The 12,396-nt window shown below is 44.7% G+C and overlaps 1 protein-coding gene across 5 annotated transcripts in view; it reads right to left on the bottom strand.

Moving 5' to 3' along the window:
• Window positions 1–12,396, bottom strand: part of ARMC3 (armadillo repeat containing 3) — a 137,108-nt gene that overhangs the window by 18,212 nt on the left and 106,500 nt on the right. For 3 of the 5 annotated variants that reach the window (XM_077268355.1, XM_077268358.1, XM_077268356.1), the window contains 2 exons: window positions 11,864–11,962; window positions 1,798–1,893 (listed from right to left, as the gene is read on the bottom strand). In XM_077268355.1, coding sequence (XP_077124470.1) covers window positions 1,798–1,893; window positions 11,864–11,962 — 195 coding nt within the window. The remainder of the gene's footprint in view (window positions 1–1,797; window positions 1,894–11,863; window positions 11,963–12,396) is intronic. The other 2 variants (XM_077268357.1, XM_077268359.1) reach the window with 1 other exon arrangement.

Raw genomic sequence — 12,396 nt, 5'->3', positions numbered from 1 at the left:
GCAGTGTTTTGCACTGTACTATGAGGAAGATGTGTTCTGCCCAGCAACAGACAGTAAGTAGGTTAAGACAGAGTTAAGTGTTGGGACTAGCCCACAGTGGGAGAAAGTGAGTTTTGGCCCAGCGAGTAACAGAGACGGACCTGAGATCCGAGTAGTCTGCAGAGCCGTATAACAAAGGTGTCGTGGCGAGAGGAGACCAGAGCAGAGGATAGCGAGATCATGAACACCAAGAGAGACATAGTGCTGTCGGAGCTACACAGTGATCAAGGGGGGACAGGTCAGTGGACTAACCGAATGACTAGGAGACTGAGAAAGACGGTTTCTGGAACAAGACGGACCAGAACGTGGAAAGAGAAGAGAGTGTCCCAGGTGGGAGTTCCTTATGTGTTAACAAGCAGCAAGCTAGTTTCAGCCATATTGGCACTATCTCTTTATGAGGGAAAAGACAGGGAACCGCTGGAGGAAAAGATGACTTTCACAGACTGTGATGTGGTACTAGGTAGCGTTTTTTTGTGCATAAACAAGTGGGACTAGTGGAGACTGGAACCAGAGAAGCAAAGGAAGTGAAAAGAATATGTATAGAGATGTTCTGTGATGTAGAAACGTACGACATGTGCCCGCTATCTCATGTATAATGTTGTCATCAAACTTCTGTTCAGTAAAAGTAAGTTTTTAAAGAAGTAGTGGTCTCCCTTGATGAATGGGTTATCAACCTGTCGTGGACAGTCAAAGTCATTGGTAACAGGCAGCCTGCCAAGGCGTATCACTTCACTATTAGGCCTCTTTTACACTTCCATCTTTCTGCTTACATCGCAATCTGTCGAATTTGCAGGATCCTGCATTTTCCCATAGACTTTTATTGCCGACGGATCGCGACGTATGGCCACACGTTGCGTCCGTCGTGCACTGGATGCGTCAGGTTTTGGCGGCCCGTCGTCACAGAAAAATGTTCAAGGGAACGTTTTTCTGTACGTCGCATCCAGTGTTTCAGACTGCGCATGCCCAGCAGGAAATATCGCTCTCACGATCTTTCCTGCTCGGCAACGCAGACGGAAGTGTGAAAGCAAACACTTCCGTCGGTACGTTGCGCGACGCTTCGTGACGGCCCCGTACCGACGGAAGTGTGAAAGAAGCCTTAGTTGCACGCAGGGCCGGACTGGCCATCTGGCAATTCTGGAAGGGCCGGTCTGGTTGTGGGCTGCCTTGTCTGCTACGTTATTAACAGAATCGGTGTTCTCAAGATACCCATACTGTTAAAAGTTTTGACAAAGCACAAAGTTGCTGACTCCGTCACTTACCCCACCAGGCCACGGGTATCATTAGAAATATTGGTCTTGTAGTAAATCTTGCTTTCCTCCATCCAGAGTAATATTAGTAATATATCCCATGTGGTGCTTGGGGACGGGGACAACATGGGCCTGTGTGATTTCAAATGCCAGGGCTGAATTTCAGCCCCAGTCCGTACCTGGTTGCACGCACACCCAGCCAGGACCTCCATCTTCATGTTGCGTGCCTTTGCGTATGAGACAAGCACTTCGCCCATGGCTACCGGCCCTGCACCACGTTACACTTTCAGTATAATAAATCTGACAGATAGCGTAACCTAAAAGATGTCTACCTGATCTGACCGTAGCTAAAGCAGGGCATACACAGTTATCAAAACACACGTGTAATTACACTCTGTCATCATTGAATAACACAGATTTAAAAAATGATAGAGTATCAAATATTATACAGTTTCCCACACATATTTTTTGTTTTATAACCCGAAATAGCTTGTAATTAGTGCAAATGTACCTGGAAGATTTTTCCTTGAGACTACCTCTGCTTAGGGACGGAGATCGCCCTGAAGGAAGATCATGTTTATCATCAACTGGAGAGGGAACACTTCTGCTGGGAAAAAAAAATTAGTATGTGGATGTCAATATGGTGGGGTGATTTTATTATACTGACTGATGGACAGGATGTTCTCAATTAGGGCTCCTTCAAACATCAGGTTTTTTTTACTCCTATGATTGTCTATTTGGTAGTTCACATGTATGAGTTTTGTTTTGTTTTTTTAAAGTAAGTGATCCGCACAAAAGAAAGAGATTTGTCCAATATTGATCAGAGTGTTGGCTCAAACTTGCCAGTGCTAGTCTATAGATCAGTGAAAATATCGGACGACACTTGTATGCCATTCATGTGCTGTCCGTTTTTCAAGAACTATTTGATAGCAGAAACTTTCATCAGTTTTTTTTTTATACGAGGAAAACTAATGATGGTAAGAACTGACACACTGACCAAACTGATGAAACTCTGATAAAGAACAATGATAAAACTCAGACTGATTATTGCATATAGGAAAAATCATTGACGTCTAAACTAGACTTTATGGTGGGATGATGTTTTCTTAATCAGTCAACTGACCTTGCAGAAAAAGGTGCCTCCTAGTAAAATACTGTTATAACAATTCTACCTTAAAAAAGGGTGTTGATATCTGATTACCATATGAGCTAATCGAGCAAGTATAAAATATGAATTAATTTGCCGTTTTGGTGGCTAGCTGCTCCATCTCGGAACCTTCTTGGTAGAGCCATGAGAAATTATAATGCCAAAAAAATAAAAATCTGGGGGAACCTTCAGGAGCTGACACTTAGAAGATAATCCATCATTCTCAAATCGGTAGAAACAGTTTTTATTTCATTTATAATAAAAAAAAAACCCTTTATATATAAGGTGCTCGAAACAAAAGCCTTATCAACTCTGGACCGGGGTAGAAAATGTGAAGCTAATGAAGATCCCAGTCTGGAGTCAAACAAGTTTGCTTCAACTACTTTATGGAAAACAGTATTAATTGTTTTAATTTAATTTTATATAAGTATTAAGTATTACTACTTATTTGTGCATCATGTATTATCTTCCATGTGGGTTTCAGCACCAGAAGAAACCTCAATATTTCTATATTTTCTTCTTTGGTAGTCATAAGCATGGATAACTAGGCACAGAGACAGGCATGAGAAATTGATACTGACATTATACCTTGTCTCAGACATCTTCTACATAACTTTATTGTCAGTTACAGGGGTTGGTCACTTTATTTTATCAGATGAGATGTGTTGGGGATATAATTTTGTGGCAATTACTAGTATATAAATATTACAGGTTCTCGGTCCATAGTTAGTACATCCTTCCTCACGAGAATGCACGGCTCTGCTGAAGGAGTAGTATGTGGCCAGATCAATCCATCTTCCTCATGTTCGAGGCTTTGGTCACGTTCTCCTCCATCCACTGACATTCTGAGAACAGGAGAACACAGATTGTGTGGAAGGCACAGTAATAAATGCAGGAGGAGAACCTGTAATACTTATACATTAGTAAGTGTCACAAAATCATGTCCCAAGGACAGATGAGCGAATCTCCTAAAATTTGATTTGGGCAGATTTGCCAAAATTTGGCCACCAGATTCGATCCCTATAAATTCAGTCTGCATCAAAACTACTCAGATTGGTTAGCTGTGGTGGAGTTGGAGAAGGTTTAAGAACAAGAGGAATCTTTTCCAGGCCCCCCAAAACAATTCATCAAAATACTGGCTGGCCGACCATTTTGCTGGTTTTGTGCAAATCCAATTGCAGAAAAATGCAGATTCTGAAGTGGTAATGATGTTCTGACTGTGAGCAATCGCTCATCTTTTGTCCCAAGCACATGTTAAAAAGAAAATAAGTAGATAAACCCTTTAAATATTATGTGTTGTGTTCATTATTCTGACTCATGGATATGTAGAACGTGGTAGTGCTTGGATAGACCTCTACTTTTATGCGCTTCCGTATTCACCTGTACTCACGTTCATACCGATTAATCAGACAGCTTAACTCAGCCACGATCTCATGTAAGAAGACTCCAGGAAAAGAGGGTTGCTTTAACTGAAATTCTTGTATTATGATGAAAGTAGCAGGTAAAAAGGAATATTCAACAGAGGACATGTAGTAGGATGCATACAGATGGAGGAATGATGACAAAATGGAGAATGAGGGCGTGAACAAACATACATCACAGGACTACAGTGAGAGAGTTGGGACAAAATACAGGGAAAGGCAAACTTCTGCCTAGAAAGAAAGGATGGAACACAAGCAATGCAAACATTAAATGATTTCTCAAGTCGTGAGACATGACACTCCCCGTCTGAAATCCTTGTATTTCACGATGTCCGTAATTCTTCAAAGTCGTTCGAACCTGAAAAAACAAGAGGAAAGAAAACATGCATGCAATAAAAAACATCAAAGATTTTAAAGTCCAAAACTCGTTGTTGTCGACCCGTAGATCATAGCGAAAGATAAGTCCAAGTATATAAAACCCATCTTCAGATTGGGGAAGCCGCAAACATGCCAACTCTTCCACCAACCCAGAATCCAAAGGGAATATTAACAGTTCAATCCAATGGAAAATGTCAATATCCAATAAAACTAGGGAACAAGGAGGAATGCTCCCCGCCGTGAGCAACGTCGGGACCATGTTCAGTTCATGTGATGTCTTCCTTTAGTAGAAGCAGCACGAGTTCAGTCACCGGGCGGAAGAAGGTTCGGGTAGAGCCCCCTTTTGTCACCTTAACTTCTACCTTACGAGTCTTTCCGTCCTCACTGGGTAAGACCTTGGTAATAAGTCCCATTGGCCAGTCATTACGATGAGCCTCTTTATCCTTTAAGAGAACAAGGTCTCCTTCTTGGAGATTGGGACTGGGCGTCTGCCATTTGTGACGGTTTTGAAGCAAGTGCAAATATTCGGTCTTCCAGCGATGCCAAAACACATTAGCCAGGTGTTGAACTTGTCTCCACTGACATTTGTAAATGTCCTTGTTATCGAAATTCCCAGGCGGAACTGTAGCAGCTCCAGTCTTCTGTGTAAGAAGTGTAGCTGGAGTAAGGATCGTTGGAGCATCGGGGTCGGATGATACTGGAACCAAAGGTCTAGCATTTATTATGGCTGACACTTCTGCGAGGAAAGTGACCAGAACTTCATGAGTAAGGGGAAGTTTATGGTCCAGCAACATGGAGTCGAGGATCCTTCGTGCAACACCAATCATGCGTTCCCAAGATCCACCCATGTGTGAAGAGTGTGGAGGGTTAAATACCCAAGTGCATCCATTGTCGGACAAGAAGTTGTCAAACTGCAGTTCCTTGCAGGCTCCTACAAAGTTTGCACCGCAGTCGGACCGGAGTTGCTTGGTAGGTCCCCGGATGGAAAAGAATCGTCTTAGGGCATTGATGAAGCTGGAGGTATCCATGGATTCAATAACCTCGATGTGAACTGCACGGATACTGAGACAGGTGAATAGGACAGCCCATCGCTTACTGTTCGCGGCTCCTCCACGGGTTTTCCTGGTAACAACCGACCATGGCCCGAAGACGTCTACACCAACATATGAAAACGGTTGGTCCATGCTCAGTCGATCTGCTGGGAGGTTCGCCATTTGTTGTTGTTGGTGTTTTCCTCGTAACCTTCGACACTTGACACATCTATGGAGAACTGAAGAGACGCACCTCTTCATTCCCATGATCCACAAGCCAGCAGACCTGATGGCACCTTCAGTAAGATGTCTGCCTTGGTGCTGTACTCGTTCGTGATAGTGCCGAATCAACAGAGTAGTGACGTGATGTCGACCTGGAATGATGATAGGGTTCTGCTCCTTATCGTATAGGTCTGATTTACTTAAACATCCACCCACTCTTAGAAACTTGAGATGATCGACTACTGGATTCAAGCCGAGTAGAGTGCTGTTTTTGGACACGCTGACTCCCTTGGTAATACTGCCAATTTCATGTGAATATTCTTCTTGTTGCACACACCTGATGATAACTTGTTCAGCATGGTCTATGTCGTCGGCAGTAAGACGACTCTTACACACGTGCCAACCATGGCACCCTGAGGGCTTGTCCTTAGTAAAACAGCTAGCAATGTGAATGAGGCGAGCTACAGTTCGTACAACGGAGGACCAGCTTGAAAAGCGTTCAAAACGATGAGACTTCAAACCTTGCCTAGATGTCATTGAAGTATAGTGAGCAGAGATAGTTTGTCTTATCTCCTTGTCAGATTCTGGTTCCACCAGCTCATAAGCATTTTTGGTGTTGTTCGCACAGAAGTCTTTGTACAGGAGACTGGGAGGCGTCAACCACATGTTGTCACCAAGCTTAGAAGCAGCTGCGAGTCTTGTACCTCGGTCGGCTGGGTTTAAATCGGTGGAGATGTGATGCCACTGCTCAGGGGTAGAAAAACTTCTGATGCGCTCTACTCTGTTGCTCACATATGTATAGAACTGCTTTGTTTGGCTGTGTATGTACCCGAGTACCACCCTGCTGTCTGTGTAGAAGGTAAAGGAATCAATTGTAATGTCCATTTCGTCTTGTACAACTTCAGCAATTTCTACTGCCAATACCGCAGCGCAAAGCTCGAGTCTGGGTACAGAGTGTGCAGGCTTTGGAGTTAATTTGGCTTTACCCAGGATGAAACCACAGTGTACCTTGTTAGCTCCTAAGGTCATCAGATAAGCTACTGCGGCTATGGCTTCTGTAGATGCGTCAGAGAAAATATGGACTTCTCTTCTGATTGCAGTCAAAGGTGATCTTGGAGAATAACAACGTGGGACTTGGAGTTGCTCTAAGAACTTCAGAGACTTCTTCCACGCCTCCCACCTTTGCTGTTTCTGAGTTGGCAGCGGGGTGTCCCAATCCGTGTTCTCGGCTGTAAGCTGTCTTAACAGTATCTTGCCTTGAATAGTGATGGGTGCTACAAACCCGAGAGGATCATAGATGCTATTTATGACAGATAGGACTCCTCGTTTGGTAAAGGGTTTGTCGTAGGGTGACACTTGGAAAGTGAAGGTGTCCCGTTTGATATCCCACAGTATACCAAGGCTGTGCTGTGTTGGAGGAACATCAGAACCCAAGTTGAGGTCCTTTAGGTTTGTGGCATGGTCTTCAGATGGAAACGCGTTCATTACCTCTTGACTGTTAGAGATAATCTTGTGGAGTCTGAGGTTTGATGTGGATAGCATTTCCTGTGTCCTGGAGAGTAGGTCAATTGCATCTTCACTTGTGGGCAAGGACTTGAGCCCATCGTCCACGTAGAAGTTCTTCTCTACAAATTGCCGAGCATCGGAACCGTACTCTCTCTCACCTTCCTGGGCTGTCCGTCTCAGTCCATAGATCGCCACAGCAGGTGAGGGACTGTTGCCGAAGACATGGACCTTCATCCGGTAGTCTATGACCTGATTGTTGACATTGTTGTCTTTGTGCCATAGGAACCTAAGATAGTTTCTGTTGTCTTCTTTCACGATGAAGCAATGAAACATCTGCTGAATGTCAGCCATTATGGCAACAGGTTCTTGTCTGAAGCGAATCAATACTCTAAGGAGGCTGTTGTTCAGGTTGGGCCCAGTTAGGAGCAGGTTATTGAGAGAGAGACCTTCAAACTGAGCACTGGAGTCAAACACCACTCTGATCTGATTAGGCTTGCGAGGGTGATAGACACCAAAGGATGGAAGATACCAACATTCTTCTCCCTCCCTCAGTGGCGGTGCAGGTTCAGCATGATCTCTATCAAAGATGTTCTGCATAAAGTCAATGAAATGCTTCTCCATCTCTGGTTTCCTCTTTAGGGTACGCTTTAAGGATGAGAACCTTGCAGTTGCTTGCTGCAGGTTGTTCGGCAACCTCACTCTTGGGAAACGAAAGGGTAAAGGAGCTACCCAACTGTTGGAGTCATCTTGAGCAAATTCTTTATCCATAACCTTTATGAATTCTTTATCTTCCCTTGTGGGTGCCAACTTGTTGTCGCTACTTGTAGTGTCGAACACTGATGACCCGAGGTTTTCATCCCAGGGCTGGTGCGTGTTCATGTTGTTGAAGGATTCCTGTTGCCACTTGGTGTTGCTCACTTTCTCTTTCACCCAGTAGTGATGTGGGCATGGCTGAAAATGAGTGCTGCGACCATTTGACAAGATGTGTGTTTTGTAAGAGGAGATGTTGTTAGGTCTCTTCATCTTATGTATGCAAACAATGCCTATGATTACCCAGCCTAGATCTAAGCGTTGGGCAAATGGTGCATCATGTGGTCCGTTAATTTGCTGACGCACCTTGTGCAGCCGGAAAATGTCTCTGCCAAGCAGAATCAGGATATCTGCACTGTTGTTGAGGGCTGGTATCTTGTTTGCTATCCCCTTGAGATGTTGGTGATGAAGAGCAGCCTCTGGCGTTGGGATCTCTTCTCGATTGGATGGAATCTGGTTGCACTCGACCAGTGTAGGTAACGGTATCTCGACGGTGTTCTCGAGAGATGTCGCTGTAAGACTACTGGCCCTTCTCCCATAAACCTCTGTAACACCACTGCAGGTACCTAAGGTGTAAGGGTAAGCATTTCCCTTTAAGTTAAACATATCAAAGAGTTCTGACCTTGCAAGTGATCGGTTGCTCTGATCATCCAGAAGGACGTACACCTTCACAGCTTTCTCTGGGTGACCGTTGGGATACACGTTCACCAGGCAAATCTTCGCACAGGACTTGTCCCAGAGGTCTTCTCCGCAGACTTCTGTGCATGAAGAAGATATTGTGGTATGGCTTGCAGTTTGAGCTGCATCCTCCCCGCCATGGCTCATGGTGGGGGAAGGAGTAAGTGTAGAGTCAGGACGGAATGGGTGGAGTGCTTGTACGTGGTCCTCACTGTCACACTCCATGCACTTAATTGTAGCTTTACAGTCTTTAGCAAGGTGTTCAGTAGAAGCACAACATCTGTAGCATACCCCGAACTTCTTTAGAAGCTCCTTGCGTTCTTGGAGCGGTTTCTTCCTGAAGCCGATGCACTTTTTTAAGGGATGTGGCTTCTTGTGGATGGGACATTCACCATTTGGGTTCTCTATCTTTTCATCCTTGTTACTCTTGCCTGGGGCTGGAGTTGGTAAGGGAAGAATATCCATCTTCTTCACTGACACTGGACCCCTGCGGTTTCTGTCGTTCGAGTGTGCGCTGACGTATTTAGAAGGAGGTGAAGCTGGGCCACTGGATTCTTGGTAGGAAAAGCTTGGGTCGTTCTTGCGCTCTGCCACGTCTTTTATAAACTCACAGAAGTAGGAGAATGGAGGAAATGACACTTGATGGTCTTTCTTGTATTTTGACCCTAGTGTAGTCCACTTTTCTTGCACGTTGTACGGTAGCTTGGAGATAATGGGATTTACTGCACGAGCAGTGTCCAGGTAGCTGAGGCCAGGTAGGTAGGTGTCTGCCTTGGCCAGCTGGAGCTCTAACAGCAAGTCACTGAGCTCTAGGAACTTTGAACTGTCCTTGCTTGATATCCTTGGAAAACTCTGTAGACGCTTGAACAGTGCATCCTCTATGGCTTTTGGACTGCCAAAGTTTTTCTCTAGTCTTTCCCATGCAGCCATGAGACCAGCCATTGGATTACTGGTATGTACAGACCTGAGTCTCTTGACACGCTCTGTGGACTGTGGTCCTAGCCATCTGATTAGCAGGTCCAGCTCTTCGGCAGCAGTGATGCCAAGGTCACTAGTTACGGTTCTAAAGGCATTTTTCCAACCTCTGTAATTTTCAGGTTGGTCGTCAAACCTTGTGAGACCGGTTTTAGTAAGTTCGCGGCGAATCATGTACCTTGCGAAGTCGGACATGTCTGTTCTTTCTGACTTAGGATGCACGAATGTGGGCTGAGCGGTGTTGTACATAGGAGTGGAGATGTCTTGGCCTTGAAACGTGGGTAAGTATGGAGTGGCATATGCATTTAGTCCAGCAACCGGTTTGGTGGGTATAGTCTCTGCTACATGCGGAGCTGGCACTGTGCGGTTGTCGAGAGTATAATGACCTGCCGGTATATTGGGTTGCGTGTAGATAATAGCCTGTGGAGTTTGATGAGATGCAGGGTCTTGGCGCGTACTGGAATACGAAGGAAGTTCAAGTTTGGGAGCATTGTACTGACCTTGAGTGTAGGATTCTGTAAGTGGATCGGCATCCTGGTGTCCTGGAGAAGCATGAACGCCATCAGGAGTGTTAGTGATGATCTGCGGTTCGCCATTTTGGCTTAGCACGTAGTCTCTTGTGCGTTCAATAGGGTCCTCCGCCTCCACTTCACACAAACTGATGCTGTCTCTTTGACTCCCACTGATAGCTCGCTCCAGGATCCTTAACTCCGCCATGGCTGTTGCGTGCTCACATTCCTTCTCCAGAGCTTCCTTGCGTGCTGCATCCGCATCCATTTCTGCTCTCTTTTGTGCTGTGGCTGCATCCATTTCTGCTCTCTTTTGTGCTGTGGCTGCATCCATTTCTGCTCTCTTTTGTGCTGTGGCTGCATCCATTTCTGCTCTCCTTTGCGCAAAGGCTGCTTGTATCTTAGTCGTTTCTGCCTTAGCACGTGCCCTTATAAGCTGCTTGCTGAGAGTGGAATGTTTTGATGAACTTGACGTAGATGAGCGTTTTGAGTGCTTAGACGATTTGGATGAGCGAGATGATGCATCTGGTGTCCGTGCAATTTTAGCCTCTATCTTTGTCTTAATGTTGCGTACGGTGTAGTCTCTTTCAGAATTAAGCTGCTGGAAACTTTGCAATTCTTTTAAAGTCTCTGGCAGATTCAGTTTCTTCAGGAGAATAATGTATTGGTCAGTCTTCTCCATATACCTTTGGTATGCTGTGCATAATTGTTCTAGGGCTCCCTCAAGTGGTAACTCGTGAGAAGCAGGCCTTGATACAGTGTCTATGTGACTCAGCACTTTCTCCCATAGTGAAGACACATCACTATATACAACACATTTTTCAGTCTCTAAATTCTCCATGACTATCCATGTAGGTTTGACTGTACGTTTTCCCCTTTCACTAGCTGGTGGATGGGGATCTGGGTCTCTTTCCTGTGTTTGTAAGTCTGGTAGGGACATTGTATACCTCGCTTCAGACATGATTTGTTTGCAGGCAGGAAGAGTGGATGATGAGGGTTATACTTCTCACTGTTTATCTGCAGTGTGTGCTTCTATGCACGCTGGGGTCTGGCTGGGAACTGGGTTACTGTGTATCTGGGAAATGTCCTTTTCCACTGAGGTTCAGCACAGACCTTGAGTTACTGTCTCTGAAGGCAGGCTATTCCTTTTTACTGAAGTTCAGCACAGACCTTGAGTTACTGTCTCTGAAGGTAGGATATTCCTTTTTACTATTCTGACTCATGGATATGTAGAACGTGGTAGTGCTTGGATAGACCTCTACTTTTAGGCGCTTCCGTATTCACCTGTACTCACGTTCATACCGATTAATCAGACAGCTTAACTCAGCCACGATCTCATGTAAGAAGACTCCAGGAAAAGAGGGTTGCTTTAACTGAAATTCTTGTATTATGATGAAAGTAGCAGGTAAAAAGGAATATTCAACAGAGGACATGTAGTAGGATGCATACAGATGGAGGAATGATGACAAAATGGAGAATGAGGGCGTGAACAAACATACATCACAGGACTACAGTGAGAGAGTTGGGACAAAATACAGGGAAAGGCAAACTTCTGCCTAGAAAGAAAGGATGGAACACAAGCAATGCAAACATTAAATGATTTCTCAAGTCGTGAGACATGACATTCATCACAATTAATATATAGATAACTCTCCCAACCATTCAGTATTATGACCAACAACTACTCAATACTTAATTTTCAATAAATATCCAACCATTTATATGTCAGCGTCTCAGCCATTTTTCAGCTATAGGAAGACTGATACACGTAAGCTATGAGGGATCAGCACAGTGTGGGTACACCCTAGAAGCATGATGTGGTTCCCCATGCAGATTGGAACTTAGATGGCGCATTCTATAACACAGTATAATAACATGTGCATGTGGAAATGTCACATACCCTCCCTTCTCTCTAGAAGCGCTCCGGCTGTGTGATGACGGAGATCTCCTAAGATTGGGTTCCAGCTTCTCCTCTGCCGGAGGTGGTGAAGGTGTAATTCTGTAAGTAGAGTTATCTGCATATAAGTATCAGCTATCATACACCATCTAAAATGTAAAGTATCAGAGAAAACTGACGGACTGATTCACACCTTGTGCCATAGAGTGTTGAATCACAAGAGGTGAATCATTATAACATCAAGTAACTAGAAAAATAACTCACTGCACAGATGGGAAGAAATCTGATGGTTGTCGGAAATGTCATCACAGCTGTCTCTATTGAAGATGGTATCTGTAATGTCTTTAATGCCGCCTTGAGTTTTAAAAAATATCCAGATCTTGGATGTAACATTTTTTGCATATAGAGCGCCCCGTAAGGGCAAGGGGTTACTCGTACCGGGTCCTTCGGTTCACAGGGGGATGTCACGGTGGCTGACCCGGTCCGTGGCCCGGGGACGTCCATATAAAAGGGAAAGGTCATTAAAGGGATAAAGT

The sequence above is a fragment of the Ranitomeya variabilis genome, chromosome 6, assembly GCF_051348905.1.
Source record: "Ranitomeya variabilis isolate aRanVar5 chromosome 6, aRanVar5.hap1, whole genome shotgun sequence".
NCBI lineage: Eukaryota > Metazoa > Chordata > Amphibia > Anura > Dendrobatidae > Ranitomeya > Ranitomeya variabilis.
This window is presented reverse-complemented; position numbering and strand designations above follow the sequence as displayed.